The sequence below is a fragment of the Calypte anna genome, chromosome 1 (assembly GCF_003957555.1).
Source record: "Calypte anna isolate BGI_N300 chromosome 1, bCalAnn1_v1.p, whole genome shotgun sequence".
Lineage (NCBI taxonomy): Eukaryota > Metazoa > Chordata > Aves > Apodiformes > Trochilidae > Calypte > Calypte anna.
The window spans coordinates 62830940-62851276 of record NC_044244.1 but is presented as its reverse complement, the minus strand read 5'-3'; the positions used below and the strand labels follow the sequence as shown (position 1 = coordinate 62851276).

The following is a 20337-nucleotide window of genomic DNA, read 5'->3' as shown; positions in this document are numbered from 1 at the left end:
GACATGACTTCCATCTGCAGTCTCCCCTCAGCCCAAGGCCCCCACTCAGGCCACGGGCTGGTGTCCCTCCCATCCCTCTTGCTGCTCTGTGCAATTCAGCCACACCATCCCCTGGCAACAGTGGGGGGCTGGAGCAGAACCAGCATCTCTGGGAGTGAGGACAGTGACAGGCTCAGGGTTTCAACCCCTAGCTCCTTCTGCTCTGGCAGGGCTAGTCCAGCTCTTGCACTGGTTTCTGGTAACTCACAGGCACTTCTTCCTCTCAGGCATTGCCAAGGCTCAAGCACAGAGTGCAGGGTGGGAGGAGCAGCTATGTATAAATAAGCCCTTTCCCTATGTTTAGAATTTATTACAGTACATAGTGATTAACACCTGCTCAGGCTTTAATGCTGCTTCCTGCACTGCAACACACACAAAGATGGAGGCGCCTTGATAAACCCAAGATTATTTTAAAAGCATGTCACATAAATGCAGCACTCCCCACCCCACAGAGAGCAGCCACCCTTTGTGCACTCATGCACCTGTTTTTAAAACTTAAAAGCAGCTATCTTCATGTGCATATGCAGATATAGTTTCCAATCTGGCTTACACTTACAAATGTGTGCACAGGGCTGGGCTAGCACATGTACTGGGGACTCTTCTGTGACCCATATACATCAACATCCAATTCTTGCACAAAACCAGCTGCATCTCCAAACATAATATATGCTCAGGTGGCATAGAAGTAGACCTGGAACAGGTACATGTTCCTGAGAATTGGAGTTCAAGGGCCAATGAGCTTCAGCATTTATACCTTAAAGTAGTATGTTTATGGAGAAATTTTAATTCCAAGGATACAGAAAAACCCAGTTTCTCCCACGCATCCATTGCCCATAAGCACATTAGACCCTTAGTGATTAAAATTCTGAACCCAGGAGAGAGCAAGGAGGCAGAGAGGATTTTGGGGGAGTTTCCTTTATAAAGGTTTTCTCTGTTTTGTCTCGAGTCCTGACTTAATTAGCTGTTTTACTGTGGCCCAAGAGACTCCTTCTGCTCTGGTGAGCACCAGGCAGCTGCCAGCTGTGTTCACTGCCAACACAACACTGAAAACCCTGTGGTCCTGGGACAATCAGCAGCCCCTGCCTACACCTTAAGCCTTTCCAGAGCAGCACCAAAGCTGCCTGGCTGCTCTCAGAAGACTTTTCCAGCAGCGAAACTCTGCCAGCCATAGGAGTGCCTCTCATACACTCCCCTCCCAAGAGGAGAGGCACTATGCCATCCTTTCTGAACTAGTATGGCATTGCCTGAGTTTGGACACTCAAGGCTGATGTGCATTGCTGGAGTTCTGGGTACTCTGAAGTCACCAAAGGGCTCCGCAAACCAGGCATTAGTCTTTCTTGTGGGTTTACTAGATGGTTCCTTCTCCCTGGAGCACCATGTCAATGAAATGGCCTGTGATCTATGGGACACAATGTCCAGAGCTTTCTTCCTTGTGGTCAGAGCTCAGTCTTCTTTCCAGATACTGGAGACATGAACAGGGTAGCCTGTGGGGCTGGTGATGGCCTTTTCTTCTTGGCTTTTGATATAGGACAGTAAAAGACAACGTTGATAGTTTCAGCTCAGAGCAAGAGAATGAAATCATCCATTTCTGGCCCATGGGCTCCAGTGACCAAAAATACACTGAGATGAAGTGCCACTTGGACATTTGGCCTGCTGTCAGACTCTAGAGGACTGTCTAATGAGGATTCCCCTTATTAGTTTGAACAGGGAATTTTACTTCTGGGGGAGGATGCTGAGGAGATTGTAATGACTGTGGAACACTTGCCAGGGCATAATAGCTGCAGCAGGCACTGTCACTGTCTTGTACTTCCATTCTCTGCCTAGACACCAATAATATTTGCAGTATCACTCTAGAGCCTTAGCTTTCATAAGCCAGTTCCCAGGGAGCACACTGTTAGAGTGGGGAGGATCTTAGTTTACTGCATCCACGTACTGGTTTAGTAACACTTCCCAATTCTGTGACACCTTTTGTCCAAAGATTTCCATCTGCTCTTTAAATGGCTCTTTCCATGGTTGTAGGTGGTGTTATTTTGTATTTAATGACCCCCACGAGTAAGGCTGAAGTATTAGCCAGTTGTGCCCCTGCTCTAGGTATGTGGGTAAAGTTACCCCATTTTCCAGGAATGTCGAGGCTAGACAGACAGGTGACTGTGCCACCATGATGAGCCACTGTCACAAACAGAGCCCAGCAACCTCTCTTTCTGATTATCTCTCCTAGCCCTTTGCACTCACCCTTGGATCATGGCTCAGGGATCAGACTCCGTTAACAGCCTGGCTTATGAGCATTGGCAGGGCATGTGGGTGACCTATATTACAAAAGGGGAGGTAACAGAGGCTGCAACAGATGCCAGCAATAAATTATCAGGAAGTACATGCGCACATTCATCCCTCCCCCATCCTTCCCTTGATGAGTGATGGCAAAGTCCCTTTCCTCTTTCCAGTGCTGGATTGCTTTTACATCTATCAGGAAAGCAGCAGGGTGAGGGGGGGGTGTGGAGGACACTTTAAGGAGATTATCTTTTTTCCCTTCCCTTTCCTTGTTGCTTTTAGGAGTCCTCTTTTATTACTGTCACCCCATAATGCAGGGAGGCAGTAGTGTACCAGCATCCAGTAATTAAAGCATGTTGTTCTATGTCTGTTCCTTTATCAGCCCTTGGAGGGCAAGAGTAGCTACACTTACACAGAGGGCAGGAACACCCATCACTGATGTGGTCTGATTACAGCAACTGGAAGTTCATGAAGTAATCAGGCTGATGAGTCCTAGTGGGGTATTGCTCCTGGCAGTACCAGAGTTTAGATGACATGGCGATGATGCCCATTCTTGGTCCCTCAAGAGACCTGAATCAATCGAACAATTTATTGACCACAGGAGTTCACGTTTTCCCAGCAGCAGCTCCTCATTTGTTGTATATTTGAACTGCAAAAGCACCCAGAGGTGGTAGCCAAGCTCAACAACACTGTAGAAACATACAGCGTATGTCACTGCCCCAGCGAGCTTCTAAGCTAAATAGCTGGGGGCTTCATTTTCAGCAGTTGCTGATTTATTAACACGTGTGTTCAAGATTCATTAGTGTTGTACTGTCACAATCAATGAAAAGCACATTTTAAATTCACAATAGAAGTGAAACTGCAGAAGAAATGGTGCCATCTGACTTGCAGTGATCAATCACAGCTAAGCAAAACACCTCATGCCGAAAGCTGTAAAGTAGAAAGCATGCAAAGCCCTCTTGGTATTGTAAGGGACCCTGCCATGATCCTGACTTGGTGTTAAAAAAGCCTCACCCTGTTCTCTGGGATGGTAAAGAGGTCAGAAACCTTCTGCTCCTTGAAATGACAGTGTGTCATTTCTGCATCTCTGAAGTGAAAATGTGATTGGTGTTAAAATGTTTTTACTCCCCAGACCCCTCTAAGAAGTATAAACTTTATCCCTGTTTTATGGAGGAGTAAACTATGGTAGAGGTAAAACTGGCTTCTGAGTTTCAGCTCTTCGTACCTTCTTATGAGCCCACACCAGTTCCCTACTCAGGGTTTTGAAACTTGCCAAGAGCAATGCTTGCCCTGGGATCACTGGGGTTTTTGTAAATGCTCTCCTGTCCTGCAGAGATGATTTGTAGGGCTTATCAAAGTTGCTCAGAATAAAGGAGTTTTGACCAGGCATTTCCAAAGTTTTCTGACAGGCCTGTGGCAAAATCAGGATAGAAGACAGTTTTCTTGATTCCTTATGCTGTACCTTAAACAAGAAATGTTTGCATCCCAAGCCTCTCTGACCAAGGCACAATAACAAGACTGGGAGATGTGGGATATGTGCTGGAGATGCCAAGGGCATCAGGCCCCATTGAACCCTCTGAGAAAGTACATCAGAAGAGAAGCGGAGGCAGATAGAATCATAGATCATTGAATCATAGAAAGTTAGGGATTGGAAGGGACCTTGAAAGATCCTCCAGTCCAACCCCACTGCCAGAGCAGGGTCACCTACAGGAGGTCACACAGGAACTTGTCCAGGTGGGCTGTGAATGTCTCCAGGGAAGGAGACTCCACACCCTCCCTGGGCAGCCTGTGCCAGTGCCCTGTCACCCTCACAGTGAAAAAACTCTTCCTTATACAGAACTGCCTGTACTCCAGTTTATAACCATTGCCCCTTGTCCCATTGCTAGTCACCCCTGAGAAAAGCTTGACTCTGTCCTTCTGGCACTAGCCCCTTACATATTTGTAAACATTGATGAGATCACCCTTCATTTTCCTCTTCTCCAAGCTTGTCTTTCCTCATAAGGGAGATGTTCCACTCCCTTAATCATCTTGGGTAGCACTGATGGGAAAGATCCAAATAGCTATGGAGAAGTGGGATTCCTGGGGAGTCTGTGGAAGCAGGTGGGGAGACTGGGATATCCAACAACAAGGAGTGACAGGAAAGTCCCAGCACAGCAAGAGTGTGGCATATGGAGGAGGCCCAGAGCAGCAGCAGGAGGAGAGCTGAGGGGGCAGCTGACAGGAAGAAATCTAGCCATGTGTGTGCCAGCATCTTCTCCAAGTATTATGGAACATGACAGACCACGTGCATGTTTCCTCCCTGCAAAACAGAGGCAGCTGAGAAGGGAAGCGGGTGAGGGAGTGGGAAAGGGGCTCAGAGGAGGGACACATGAGCTTGCTACTCAGTTTCCTCCTCTTTTACTTGCCACAGGGTGATGTTTTTGTTCTTCTCACACTGTTGGCAAAAATTGATAATCAAATGAGATGTGGAGGGGGTTTCTACATGAAGACTGAGATAACATTTTCTGATCCAGCCAGGAACAGTTGGCTGTGGGTGGTAGGTTGTCACCAGCCCTGCCAATTCTAATCCAGATTCCAGTCTTTCTCTTTCTATCAGCTATGGAATGAAGAGCCTTCTCTACAACTTTAATTTCCTGCGGGGGTTAACCCCATGGTCAGTAGTAGCTCAGTCTCTTAATCCTTGCACTCAGCCTCTTGACAGAAGGACTGCGGCCGCTTCTGACCCAGTAGGTCTGAGGGAGCCTCTTCCTTTACACCCCACAAGCATCCTTCAGTTCACTGACATTTAAAATGCATCTCCCCCCTTCCTGCCAAGCGTACTCCAGGGGTGTGTGGGGGTGGCACACCCCAGGGAGAGCCTCCAGGCAGAGAAAGTTGCTTGGTGGGAGAATCATGGTTTCGTGGTTCTCATTCTCCTCCCCACCCCACACACAGGTATTTTCTGCACTTCTTATCTGAAATATGGCTGTTTTATGTTACAGGCATAGCAAGAATAAATGCTGAGGTAATTTTCTTGTAAACTCAAAGCAGAGATATTTAGCAGAACCAAGTAACATGGGGAGTGGTTTGCTACAGCAAGCTGGAGTCAGGAACAGCAGTTTTACAGGGCTGAGAGACAAAAGCCAGTTGGATGGTGCCTCACTGTTTTTATTCAAGTGGTTTTCAAGAAGGAAGGTATGTGAAGGATTCTGAGTGCTCAGAAAGTTCGAGTTGACCTTCCCTGGGGTTCTTATAAGGGGCAAAGGATGCAGCAGATCCATGCGATGGAAGATGTCAGTGATGGGAGATACACTTACATGCACAAAGCAGTAGATGGAAGTGCATCAATTTAGCAGCAAGAGAGGAAAATGTAATTTTTTAAAATCAATGTAAGCTCTCAGTTCTCCCCCTGGAATGCTAGGTCAGAGGTCTATAGAACAGTATGTCCAGACTGCCAAATCAAGGGGCTTCCAGGTCAATAACAAGAAATGTCTGTTGTATCCTCTGGGGGCCAAACACTTCAGCCATAGGCTTTTCTCCTTGTGCTTCCTCATTCGTAGAATCAGGTGAGCTTCTGCAACACCAGGTGATCCCTGCATACAAAATGTCCCATATCTGCTTTTTTGTCATTATTCATGTCTGCATTAGCCTAAGAACTGATCTTGCCTTCTTTCATAGTCTGCATTCTGAAATACGCCAAGATCCCAAGCTCACTGGTCTTCCTAGTGCGTGATTCTTGTTACATTTGCTTTTGGTGGGGAAGCTAACATGATGCAGAACTGCTGCTGTCTAAACTGCAGAGTGAGAGTCCCTCCTCCTCACCCAGCACCTTGGCTGTGCTTCCCTGGCTGCCAGCCTCTCGGAATTAGACCCCAGATGCAAGGATAGTGTCCTGCCAGGTCACCAGTTTAAGTGGGAGGAGAGAGAGGAGGTAGAAAACATGGTGGAATGAGGGAAGAACTTCACTACCATCTCACCTCACAAGCCTTTACCACAGGCACATTGACAGTGGCAGAGAAGCATGCAGAGCAGTGGGGCAGGACACAATATGCCATCAGTAAAAATCCTCTCTTCTCTTGTCATAAGGGGATTGGTGACCCAGCACGCACACAGCTCCTGGCAAACCTCCCAAGGAAAGGCTGACTCTCATTGTTAGCACATGATGTGTTTATATTGACCTCTGAAGGAGAGCTTTTTCTGTCTTTGTGAGATGCATAAATCTGCTCCATTTGGTTGTCACCATGGCATGAGGTTGGTGGTGCTGCCTGTTAGAAAGAGCCTGGAGTTCTTCTTACTCTTCCCCATCGCCCCCCCCATCATCTTCCCAGAATATCCAAGAGGGGCATCCCCAGAAAGTGCATAGAAACTGCATGAGGTCTAGGCTGCTGCCTGCAGCTCCAAGGGTGGCTGAGGATCTCTGGGACACAGACTTTTTTCAAGCTGGGAACATTGCCCACAGCTCAACAAGATGTGGTGACAGCTCTCACAACCCAGAGCTCCAGCCAGGTCCCTTGGATGCATCTAGATCAGCACACACATCACAGCTCCATGCTGCAGAGTTTGCCAAGGCTGGGGAAGATCTTCAAATCTGATGTGATTTTAGTTTTCTGGAGGGACTACAGCCACAGAAGAGATATAGGCATGGCAACGTTCACATCCCATCAAAATCACTAAATGTAAGCAGTGTGGAGAGCAGGGCCCACCTTTGGCTCCTCTGCCCCAATGCAGGCACCACACAGCAAAATCACATCAGCATGCTCTGCTTTGGGGACCACTAGCAGCAGAGAGCATCACCAGGAGCAGAAAAGGAACGCAAGTGATGAGTGCTAAGTCAAGTTTCCTCTAAAGACTCCTCTCCAGACTCAGGATGTGGTCCCCCTTTTTTCATTCTTCCTGTAAGGGCATGTTCTATGGGGAAGGAGCATGGTAGCAAAGCCTGTCTTCAAAGATCCTTTGCTTTCATGCAGTCATTCAGACTTGTATAGTCCTGTTGTATAAGTCTCAGTCCTTCTTGTGATGGGTTTAGGGCATTGCAGAATATAAATAATGGAAAGTGTCATTTTCCCCATTCATTAAAAAAGGCATAGTTTTCATTTCATTAAAGAATTGGCATATGATAAAATAAGCCACTTGGTTTGCAAAGCCAGGCACTTAAATGTGAGTTAATACCTGTACAGCCTTCATTCAGCCACTTGCATGTATGCATTACCTCACAGATTTTGCTTACCTGAGCAAGTACTAATTCTTTTTTTCACATGACCCTGTCCCATACTCAGTGCTAAGGACACATAATACTCAGGTGAACAGTGAGGACGTTGTAATAAATAAGGCTATTTTCCTATGGTCATCATTAAATATTAAACCACACTTTTGGCAGGTGGCCACAGTCTGTAGATTCCTAATTTTGTGGGTGCTCAACATGATTCCCTAGGGGCCATCTTGCTGAACTGCTGAGCACTCACAGTAGTTTTCCAAAACCAGGCTTTTTTCACATCAGTTTAACCAGAAAGCTGCTACGGTCTCAAGGACTCAATGGCACTGAGAGCAAAGAGGCAGCATGTTCTGGTCCTGCATCTGCTGCTCCCTCCCCATGTGGCTAAAGAGGAATTCTCTTTTCCCTTCAAAAGCAAGGAAAACAATCACTCTCTCTTGCCTCATCAGGAGCATAAATTCTCTATCATCAGCTATGATGCATCTGTAGCAGCGAACATCGTCAGAACACCACAAGACAATGAATAATGATGTATTGCCTGCAGGGCTTGGATAGCAAGCAGTAAACAAATAAAATAGGCACACATTTGCAGTACCAAAAAAAGAATAACAGCCCCCCTGCTTCACTCCCTGAGCACTGTGTAGCCAGTGCCCTGCATGAAGCAGCTTATGGAAATACAGGGTGTGATCCTACTAGTCAGGGCTCCACTAGTCAGTGGAGATGGCATGCTGCCCTGAATCCCAGCATTTCCTAACTTTTGACTGCTTGTTTTCCCAATGGGAATAAAACCATGTTTCATGTAATCCCACCCCTCACAGGTGAAGCAACTTTTCCTTCCATCTCTCCATCCTGGAACTGAACTAGTTTATTTTTTTTTTTTTTAAATTTTAAAATCTTCTTGCTATTAGAATGCCCTTAGCCACACAAAACATTTTTGTGAGCCTCAATTTCAGTAAATCCACAGCAGGTGTAAGGTATTTGTTACAAGGTGTTTCCATGTGGTACAGCATAGAAGCAGCTGAGTATTCCAGTTCCTTCCCTCTGAGGACTGGAGTGTGTGTCATGGTGTAGCCCTCTGGAGTGTTACCCAGCTGGCAGGAGCATCCCAGTATGGTCATTTGAATTACAGCTTGAGCCACCCAGGGCTGGGACAGATGTCAAGCAGAGTAAGGAGCTGCTTGTAACCAAACATGGAAAGTGAGGGAAACTGCTTGGTTTCATTTTTGAATCAGCAACAGGCAACGGCTGAAGACTCACCAAAGAACTTCCCAGAATTGTCTTTCCACAGGTTTGAGCCTGTCCCCATTCTGTTCCAGCCCCTGCTGCTCTCTGGATGCTCCTCATAGAGGGCTCTGTGCTGCTGCTGACCCACCCTGCCACACTGAGGCACAGGTCTGCCTTCATCAGCTTTCTCTGGTGTTGAAAAGCCTAGAAAATCCTTTCTGCATCAGGTTTAGAAAAGCCAGGCAAGAAGCTGGCATAGCTCATTAAGATATCCAAGCTGGGAATACACCTTGCTAGGATGTGGCATTCATTTTGCTGGCGGCAAGGGTAAAGCTATGATCTGGTCTAAAAATGCCAAAAGAGGGTTTTTCCCCTTTCTCTTAGCAAACAGCTTTACTCAGGATTTACCATCATTTTAGAGACTGCACTGATGTGTGACGAGGAGACAACTCCCGCAAGCCTTTTGTTCATGTGGAATAATTCCCTTGCAAATGTTGTTTGCCCACAGCAGTTAGAGGCAGATCCACCCTCTGCTCCCCAACAGACCTGAGCAACAAAGCTCAGAGGAAAAATGGTCTGTGATTCTGGAAAGGCACCTCCTCCTCCTCACTGCTGGAAGTGTCCCCTGCTTTGTGACATGACCCTGTGTGCCTTCAAGGGTTCCCCTGTCTTTTAAGGGTTTCCTTCTCCAAACCCTGCAATAGCAGCTGTTTCAGCCCTTCCCTGAATGAGATCTTCATTTCCCCCCGTTTCCTGGTGTGACAGATCAGATAGCAGCAGCAGAACAGTGCTGTACCTTGCTCACTACTGTCAGCATCAGGAATGTGCTGGATGTGGCACATTCAGGCAACCTGACAGTCCACATTGGTGGCCTGGGGCCTGGCTCAGTCATGACTTGGTTGGAACAACAGCTCCAAACATCCTCTCTCTTCAGAAAGGGAGAGCTCCAATTTTACATGTCTCTCTTAATTAGCATGAGATGCAGTGGCAGTAATAAGCTGGGCAGGCAGCAGGAGAAGGGGGGGCAGAATGCCCTGTGCTGAATGTATGTGTGCACGTGCCTGTGCATGTGTATGTATACACACGTGTATATATGCACATCCCAATACCCTGATGCTCACAAATATACCCCTGTCTGTAGGTGGCATCACATCATCCTAATTCAGGACCCTTTCTCTTCCTTTCCTCCCGGGCAGGGCTGGAAAAGGCTGTAAAGTTTCTCTGTGCTGTTTCATCCCCACTCCTGGTTCTGTGCCTCCCATCCAAAGGTTCAGAAATTGCAGGCAGGGATGCAGGAAACAATTTGGGGCTTCCTTTTGTCTCTACTTATGGTATACATCCTTCACTTCAAGTCCTGTGCTCATGTCTGAACTGTGTGTTTGAAATGGTACACACACACACACACACAGACACATGCATATACACACCCCTCATCCTGAAGTCTGTCTTCACATCTCCATTTTAAGTCATTCTTACTAACAGAACTGAGACCAAAAGCCAGCAAAGCCACCGTGAGTCAGATGAGTGGCACTCACAAACCTGAGGAGAGGACAAAAGCCAGGGCTCTCTGGGAGCTGCCCAGTGTCCAGTGACCACAGCACCGAGCACTTAGCCTCAGAGCTGCACCTGAGCTTCCTGTGCTGCACCAGAAGACACTGGTGCCATTCACAGCTGGAAGAAGTTGCTCCCAATACTGAAACTGGACTGGAACCAGTACCAGCAGCCTCTGCGGCAGGGTTGTCATTCTGCTTTATCAGAAAGATTGCTGCCCATCAGCCTCGCACAGCCAGGACTTCTCCATGCCGTCGAGCAGATGGTGCTGCCCCTGACTGCCGCTCCTCTCCCGTGGGGAAGCTGATTCCTGGGGGGCAGCCCCACTGATCTCACATAGCCAGGGAGGGGGGAAATACAGACAAGAGACATCTTTGCTTACCTCTCTCAGGCTCAGATCAACCCTCCTGTAAGAATGGCAGCTCTTCCAGCAAACCCGGTACAATCCCAAAACGAATCCGTCAGAAAGTCCCTCTGTTGCCAGCTGGGCTCTCAGTGGACCCCAGTTGGCAGGAGCCCCTCCTAGCCAGCCGCTCGCTCCGTGTGGAGGGCAGAGAAGCCACACGGTGAGATGGCAGCGTGGGAAAGGGACTGTAATCCTCTGTAAATAATAAACAGGGGGAGAGGGAAAGAGAGAGAGAGAGGCGGGAGAGGGAGCGACTGTGCGCGGCAAAGTGACAGCTGGGGGTACATCTGCGATGGCAGCAGCACACGCAGAGGAGCGCGCACAGACAGTGCAGAGGAGTCACCCCGCCAGGCAGGCAGGATCTGCTCCGAAACACTCAGAGGAAGGAGCTCAGGAGGTTTCAGCTTTCTCAACCCATCGTGAAGAAAGAGCAGTTGCTGTCAGTCCCTCTCTTTCTTTCCCTCCATGCCACCATCCCTCTCTGGGTGTCGGGAGCCAAGGAGCTTGAGGAGGAGATGCTGGGGTGGGGGGAGCTCCCTGCAGCCCCTCAGGAGGCAGATTGGTCAGTCACAGGTTATGAGAGGAGGCACTGAGCCGAACACCTCCTTCCCTCCCTCCATCCCTCCCCTGTCTGGTATGGCTGATGACAATAACCCTGAAGAGAAAGGCACAAAGAGGAGAAAGGATGAGCCCTGCTGTCAGCTGAGTTTTGTATAGGGCTGAGACAGACAAGTGGCTGCAGCCAAGGCGAGGCAGCAGGGGGAAACCAGGGGACCTGGGGGTAAAGTCCCCACCTCTTCACTGGTCATCTAGAGAGATGGTGAGGGGAGGTGGTGTGTCTGACACAAGAGGTGCCCACAGCAGGCTGGCTGTACCCTGCCCAGCCACAGTGGCTGAGCACATGAGCTGCTGTAATGCTTCTTTGCTCAGATGCAGCATACCCTATCATCCCCTTCCTTGAGAATCTGGGGAAAATCTGAATGCTGGCAGGGGTAGTGGGATGAAGGGAATGGATGAAAGAGCGGAGTATTAGTACCCGTGGTTTTCTCCACTGGATTTGGTGTGCAGTGGGGAGAGCATGCACAGCCTTGTATGTCCAGTGCAAGTGTTGGATGCAGTCACATCCATGCAGTTGCAGAGGCATCCTCTGCCCTGTATGATATGTCCTGCTGGTACAGGGATGCAGTAAGGACCTGAATCCAGCCCACTTCCTCTGTCAAGCTTCCCCTGTCACTCCTGTGGGCTCCTACAGCCTTTTCCCTCAAAATCAGGCCATTCACATGCTTCCCGAGGACCTTGGTAGCCACATTTGCAAGAATTATTGTTGTGCTTATCCACTTGGACTGCCTCTTCTGTCAGGTCCAGCAGCATGGGCAGGTTGCCCTTGGCTTGGGGTTTTTGTTCTTTTTAATTTGCCTGGAAGTTATTTTTTAAGTAAGATGTTTAGTAAAGTAAACATTTTGAATGGGGCAGCTCCTCTGCTGATTTAAGAGGGGAAATGGGAATATTTCAGAAATAGGGAATGGAGAATGCAAATGGGTGGTAAGGACAGGGCTGACCTGGTATGTTCTGGTATGTTCTCCTATTTGAATCATAGGTTTTTATTTAACCATCAAAGTGGCTGCCATGAAAACAGGTTTTGAATGGCAAGGTACATATCAATAAATAGGATGTAATCTTGCAATTCTTTGTTATGCCTTCCTTTTGTGGCAGGCCTGAGAATTAAATCTCAGGGAAAGCTTCTTATGAGAACAGCATATGGATAATCAAGGAGCCAAGTCAGGGAAGGCAGACAGGGAGAGAATCAGAGGCTGAGCTAATGAGGCAGACATGCTCAACAGAGGGATGAACAGGTGGAGGGGAAGGCTCTTATCTCCATGATGAATGGCAGCGTGTGATCCCAGAGAAAGCCCTCTGCAGCCATGCACCCCTTGGGTTTGCAGGAAGGCAGGGTGCCTGCTGGTAGGAAGTCATGCAGATAGATGTCTGGGTAGTTTGTCAGCATGGTGAAGCAGCACGTAACTATGCAAGGTGTGCAGCATTGCTTGTCCTCCGTGTTTTATTTCATTGCTGGGATGCTAAGCTTGAAGAGTTTGCTTCCACATTATTCCAAATAAAACTGCTCGCCATGGTCTCACCAAGGACTCTTTGGTTGTTGATGAGCTGCACAGCAAGGCCACACCTCATTTCGTGGATCTCAGATCTTCCTGTTACTGCAGCATACTCATTACCACCAGAGCAAATCCCTATACTTTGGAAAAAGCAAGGGAGGGTTATTTCAGCTTTTTCACTCACACCTGAGCTGTAGCATCATCCTTACCTCAGACTGAACCACTGCTTTCCTCCTTTCTACCCATCCTCACCAACAGCCTAAAGGCACCTGGGTAAGTATTTCTTAAGGGCACTGAGAGGATGTTTGTGACCTGTTTCTCCTCAGTTCCCATCTCTTCCTCAGGTCACTTAAATGCATGGAAGTTTCTCACAGCTCTTGCTAGTCCACTCTAACTGAAAGGAAAGAGCACAGAGCAGTTACTCTAATATGGTTCCCTGTGATGGTACCATCCATCCAGACAAACCTGACTGCAAGGCAGAGTAGCCACCAGCTTTGCTTTCAGTGAGCTCCTCAGGCTGTCCCGTGGTGTGAGAAAGAGAGTGGTGCTTGCTGCAGCTCAACAGGGACGGCTAGAAATGTGTTGGATCTCTGGGAAGGAAAGAAAAGGCTGATGCACAGAAGACAATTAACTGCAAGCCCTATGAATTGGTTAGGGCGGCAAATATTGCAGCCAATGGACAGGCTTGGTGACAGATGGCACAGACAGCTTAGATATGGCCATAAGCTATGTGGAAAGAAGGATGGATCTGGGAGCCACAACTTTCTGTCCCTGTGCCGACCACCAGTGCAACCCCCCAAGGTATTCTACCTCATGTTGCAAGTAACTCTGTCCAAGTTCGGTACATGGCAGTCATGCCTCCTGGGCCAAACTCCCTTGAAGAGCAATTTGAGGCTAGACATTCCCACTGTCAAAAGCATGAGCCATTGAGTAAGTCTCTGAATTGCAAGGTTAGTTATGTATGTATGAACTCCTCGAGTGTCATAAAACCAGTATGTCCTAGGTAATGCTCAGTCCCATTGATGTGATAAGGGGCATAGTTCTTCCTTGAGATGGTTTTAAAGGATCATTATGAATTTATTTAAATCTCCATACCCATTCAGGTGTTTGGGCCTCATCAAATTCAGCAGCAACAGCACCGTTTCCTTCTGTCATGGTCTTGTCAGTGAGGGCATCAAGCCAAACCATGCCCGCAATAGCACTGCTAAAGCTGATGATTCTTCACCCAGGCTGTATTGAGCCCCATCCTTCCTCTGTTTGCATTCTTTGTCTTGTCTGGTTTGTGCTCTAGGAAGCTTAGGGCAAGACAGCTCTATAAAAGTCATTCCCCCACGTGCAGGCAACAGGGAGAGCTGGGAAAGAAATGCACCCATGAATGGGATTTTGTGTGATGTGCCAACAGGGGGAATGTGACAAGGAAGACACTGGTATAAAAGGCAGAGCTGGTGCCAGGTTAGTCTTTGTACATGCTGCAAGAAAATATACTATTGCATACTCTGGTTTTAATTCATACCCATCTGAATTAGACCACCAGGTTAGCCTGAAAGCACCCACACCACATGATTCAGCTTTGAAGAAGGTGTTGCCCCCTTTAAAGCTTCTGCTAATTCAGATGAAATCTGTAGCAACAGCAACACCTCATCTGCCCAATATTGGTGGCTGTGAAAAAAGTCTTAAATTCTCCCTCTCTTTTCTCCCTCCCTCGCACTTTGTATTCTATTTCAAGGTCTTGCTTGAGGCTGTAATTCCTGTGGAGCTCTTGGTTTCAATCAGTTGACACACAGCCCTGTTGTTCCCCATCACTCTGCCAGGCTGTGCATGGCTGTGCTGGTTATTACCCGTGCTTGCAGGCAACCTGCTTGAGGACAGCTGGGTTATTCTGTTGGGGAGACCCTGCACCGTTTTTCCTCCTGTGGAGCTTCAGAACCATGATACTGGGAATAGAGGAAAAATTAAGCCAAGAAACTAGGATGCACTTCATTGAGAAACACACTCACACACACACACACACACACACACACGCACTTCTGCTTAGCGGAGCATGCACTACACTGGGACTGGGTAATGAAGCACTATTTCTAGTTGACACTTTTTCATCAAGTGGCAGTCATATTTTTGTGCTTTTTCAGTTGCTTAGGAGCAGTGTAATCCACTGTGGTCTCCCCTTGAGACAGGTGAGGTTTCAAATTAATCCCTTCCTCACACTGGCCTAATTTATTTGTCAGCGATGCTGTGCCATGCAGGAGCTGAGGCTGGGGTGATCAAAAACATCTTTTCTGGTCAGAAAAATCTAGGAAAGACAAAGAGAAAAGCTTGCATGCTATCTCTCCTGAGGTTTTTGTGTGGGATTTTTTTTTTATTAATTTGTTTGTGGCTCCATAGTGTTTAGTGGGAGGAAGGTGTGAGTACCTCAGTACAGTCAGTCTCCCCTTTTCCTCTACCTTGTTAAACCTCTGACTCTCACTTGGCAGTCTGACTCAGTGTTGACACCCTGATGCTTATCATTCTCACTTGGAAGCAGATTGTGATTGTAATTTCCATCCTATCACTTTGGGCAAATATTTACTCCTTCTTTCCTAACCTGTGTTTTTCTTTCTCTCTCTTGAATGTTCTTCTTTTCATTCTCCCCTCTTTTTGTTTCCCATAGCTGTGGGCGTGCAAATTAGGTTGGAGTTGCTCCGACGCAAGTTTTGGGTGGCCATGCAACAGGTAGGATCATTAGCAACTGTGCAGTGAGACAATTTAATGCTTCTCATCATCTGTGTCAATGCTATGTTACATCACATATGATGGCATTTTGATGAGGGCTTTTGTGAAATTCATATTAAAAGATTTATGAAGTAGATTAGTTTGAAGTCACACATTTCTGTAATCCTTTGACGACACTAATGCCATGTGAGTCCTGAATCTGTTCTGCAAATGCTGTGTTGACAGTGTCAGCATCCTGGCCTGGCATTAGCTCTGCTGCATATGACACATTTAATTGTGGAAATATGTTTGTGCTCACTCAGCCTTTCAGAAACCTCATGGAAATCTGTAGGTTTGGGCACATGGGAAAAAATTCTACTGCCCTCTCTTATCATTTTGATAATAGTAACAAAACACTGCTAGCTTGTGAAAATAAAAAATTATTTGCTTTGGGGATAACCTGGTATCTTAATTTTGGACACTCTTGCTGGACTGAGGGAAGTGGAATAACTAAAACAGCTCCCTGGTCTGAGAGGCAGGCTGTATGAAACACCTTTCCCTTACAGCCCAGAAGCTTTTACCCCAGACTTTGCTTTTGGGGCAACATACCAGGAGGGTGGGGCTGATGGACCGAAGCAGCACCCAGCATAAACAGCTCTCTGCTGTCATGACAGGGAACTCTGACAGAGGGGAGAGCAGGAGGCTGCTCCAGAGCACACATGGGGAACAGAAAAGCTCAGAGTTGGCTGCAGGTGGCAGGAGTATCCTTGCAGGTGGGAGGCCACATAAACCAAACCTGAGCTAAAAGGACTCCTGTGAAGCACATGAGCACAGCCTGGAGCATCAGCAGAGGGCTTAATTAAAAAAAAAAATCCCCTGAAGGCCATACCCAGGTGGTTCTAACACATGCATGGCTCCAAGGGTGTGAAGTGAAACTGAGAACCCTCATTAAAGAAGCCAAAAGGAGGCCTGTGTGCCAAGTGCCTGCATGCCACAGCTCTGGGAGGCACTGATATGAAAAAAGCCTGCATATGGTTTCTCAGGACACACTGCCTTTGGACAGAGGAATGACTAACAGATTTTGTTTTCTCTCTCTCTTTCCCCCTTCACTGCATGCTTTGCTGCTCTGGATGTCCATGCTGTGCCTCCCATCTCCCAGCCCAATGACACTGATGTAAGTTGACAAAAGCTGGGGACAGGGAGGCATCCCCATGTGCCTCACCACAGCTCGGCTTTGTAATCATGTGTCATTTGTGTACCAACATATTATAGGCCCTGGCCCTTGTCTGTAGTCCCTGGAGATGGTCCGAGCCTGTCATAGGCTGTGCTTGTCTTCACAGTAATTAAGGGTCTCTGACAAAGCTGAGAGTGCTCTTGGTCACAGTGTTTCAGAGACCTGACCAACAGCAGGAAGATGCTGTGAGATAGGCTGCTCTCTGAGGAGGGAGCTGTGCCCATAAGGCAGTAGATGTGGTCTCAGAGAAACCAGGAAACTCAGGTTCAGCTCTGCTGCTGCCTCAGGGGCTCTCTGCAAGCTGCCGATGCTCTCAGACCAGGTTCCTCACTGCACTCCCTCTGCTGCTTGGCCAGACCAGCACCAGGCACTGCTGGAGTTTCTCCAGGTTTGGAAGAGCAACAGCAGTGAAACTCAGTCCTCACACTGTGGAGGAAGATGCTGTGAGACACAAGCCCTTCTTGTGGAAAACCACTCTAGTTTATCTACTCTGTTTTCTGATTTCTGAGCTCTGTATTGGTTACCATTCCCGAAGAAAATAAAACTTGTTCCCTATGGCTATGTTTCTCTGCTGATCAAAGGAATGAAGTACAGGGCCACTTCTGTGCGTACATCCAGACAGACAAAACAACACAATGATGTTTTGTGGTGAGGCATAAGGGAGATGATGCTTGCAGCTGTGGTTAAACAGATGGTTTAAAACCATCATCCTCAGAGACAGTGTCAAAGTTGGAGTGTGACATTGCAAAACCATGGGGCTTGAAACAAACTCAGGCATCTCTGAGTCTCCTCTGAAGTTGAGCAGAGGAACAGAAATCTGAAACTAGAGTTTGTTCTGCAAAACTGAAGAGGAGAAACAAATTCTAACTGAAAGTAATAGTCTTGTTGTGGTCTGAAATGGCAAAGTCACTTCTTGTTACTGAGAATCATCCTGAAAGGAAGCTGGGGCTTACGTAGAAGGGTTTTGACAAAATAAAGGGCATCTGGCTGAGAGCAGTCTATGCAACACATCAGTGTCCTTCCCTGACCCCAGAAAACCCCTGGCAGGAAGAGGACCCTGCATACAGAAATGGCAATGCCATGTCAGCTTTCACCCTTCACCACTGTTAGAGAAAATAGCATTAAATATAACGCAAAGAGACAGGCACACACAGCCACAGCAAACTCAGAACAATTATTAAATCAATAAGCACCTGAAGGGCTTTGTTACTCACCACTTAATTCCTTGTGTCCCCACCCAGTTCAGTGTTGTGAAACACATGTCAAGTCCAGTACACAGAAATCCTAAATGAAACAAATGGATGGAGCCTTGGGCTACATGAGAACCATTCACATCCAGTTTTATCATTAGCTGTCTGGATAATAAAGAAACCAACAGCAACAACAACAAAAATATCACCGCCTGAGAAGAATCATGATCTAAAATACAATGCCATGTGTTTAGTCCAGATACCAGCAGATGCTGAAATGCGTGCTGGTTTCTCACCAGTGCACAACAACCTTTGCTTTCACAGCCAGAGAGCTTGATGCCTCACCTTTCATTAACAAGTCTCTGCTGGAAGTGTGTCAGAGAGGATCTGAGCCTTTTAGCAAAGAGGATGTTTCTCACAGAATTGGGGAGTACACCAAGAGCCACTGAGTGGCCAACTTGTTGGGGTGGTACCTGTGCTACCCATAGATTTCACCTTGATGGAAACACTAGCTAATTTGCAGAGCTTTAGGAGATGCTGGTAGTCAGACCTCAAGTTCAGCATTCCCCATGGGGAGACTGTAAGATGAGCTCATGCCATGCTGTTTTTCCTTTCTAGTGCAATGCCTTCGATGGTGCCTGTCCACTAAGCTGTCAGGATGATGTAAGTTGCCCACATTTCTTCTCTGTTTCTGTGATGCATGTGACTGGCTACCTGCTCTGTGGAGGTCTCTTTCTCCTCCAAACAAAGGTATTCCCTGTCATCTCCTCAAAAGAGGTTGCACAGCTGGAGCCAGACCTCATGCTGTTGAGGCAAACCTGCAGTTTAAGTCTTTCTCTCAGTTCTGAGATGTCAGCTGAGCCCAAGCAGGGCCATGGGGATTCCTGCTAGTGACTCTAAGGGGAGTTCATCTGCTCTAAGGCTGTCTCACTGACATCCCAGACCTGCCAAAGATCTGTCATGACATGAATGCTGGCCACCTCTCTTTGCATTTACACCAATGCTTCAGGCTTGGTCTAAGACATGTTTGGTACAGAAGCTCCTCAGCCCCGGAGAGTGAGAGCACCAGAGAGTTTTCCTTCTATGCTCATGTAGAATTTCCTCTGCATCCTAGTTTTTCCCTGTGAGACTTAAAAGTTTTCATCTGAACTCTGTGCCTCCATTTCCTGTTCTGTAAAATAAGATCAGCACCAATGATACTCAGTGGTGAGGAAAGGGTTATTTCACGAGTGGTTATAAACTCTGAAATCAGAAGATGGGAAGCATTAGATACCATTTTATTAAGGAGAAATGTTCTCCAAATATCCTGCCACTTCCTTCAGGATGCCTTGTCTTCCTGAAAGTGGCTCAGAGCCTGCTAGGCCTGTACATAGACCTGGCAAGAGACAATCTGTCACAGGCAACTCACAAATGAAATACTTCAAAATTTGGAGGCAGAGAGGGAAAAGTCAATTGTCTAAAACCCTTGGTAGCTGAGCCGTGGGGCTAGGCATGGAAATGCTGAGGCTGTTGCCATAAGCACAAGCCCACATTGCTCCATCCTGCACACAGCAGTATGTACCAGCCAACCATGCTGTCTTTAATGTTGCTTCTCTTTCATCTCTGCAGATTCTGAATTGCTTCCTCATTGATAACAACGGCTTTATACTCATTTCCAAAAGACCTGCAGAGGTAAGAGAGCAGAAGAGAGGGAGGAGAGTGTGCTTGGCTTGCTCCTAAACAACCCACCAGAGCTGGTTAACACAAATGCAGTTCAATTGTGTAATAAAGTGTGGCCACCTTATAATTAAATTTGGCTGTGGAGTGAGGGGGAAGCCTCTCGACAGAGTGACAGCACATCCTAGGTAAGAATGGAATTTGCAATGATAAGGAAGGAAGTAGTCAAAATATTTTTTTATCAGAGGTGAGGAAATTAGACTCCTTTCCCTCGGCACGGATGCTACTGAAAGATGATCTGAGACAGTCCCAGGAGGCAGGCATGCCCTGACATGGGAAGGCAAGCAAAAGAAGCAGTGTTTTTTAGTGCTTCTGAAGCCAAAGCAGGCATTCCTTGGCAAAGGAAACTGAGGGGATGGTAAGAGCAAAATGCCAAAGGCAAAAATTAAGATGAAATCATTAAAGAAAATTGGAAACAGAAGGACACCGGAAGAACTGGAGGATTTACTAAACTTATGGAGGTAAAATGAGTAAGGAAGAAGACTTAGAATAGTAATAAACATATAAGCAACAAAAGTGACTTCCTTCTCTCCTACTGCAAATGCCTCCATAACAGCTTCCAGGGAGCTGAAGGCGTGGGGTTTGGGATGTGACATCCTGTGCAGCTTCAGTAAAGCCAGCATTACGAGCCCCGACATGGTTTAGCTTTATTTTTCTGTTCTATGGTAAGTTCACCACAGAGCTATTAATTTAAAAAAAAAATAATAAAATGCCATAGA

General features: G+C 47.2%; 1 protein-coding gene across 1 annotated transcript in view; it reads left to right on the top strand.

Moving 5' to 3' along the window:
- CACNA2D4 (calcium voltage-gated channel auxiliary subunit alpha2delta 4) overlaps positions 1-20337 on the top strand; it is a 129711-nt gene that overhangs the window by 90097 nt on the left and 19277 nt on the right. Inside the window, exons 27-31 of the mRNA XM_030453451.1 lie at positions 15438-15499; positions 16638-16652; positions 18521-18565; positions 19511-19574; positions 19840-19874. Of these exons, the coding sequence (XP_030309311.1) occupies positions 15438-15499; positions 16638-16652; positions 18521-18565; positions 19511-19574; positions 19840-19874 (221 nt within the window). The remainder of the gene's footprint in view (positions 1-15437; positions 15500-16637; positions 16653-18520; positions 18566-19510; positions 19575-19839; positions 19875-20337) is intronic.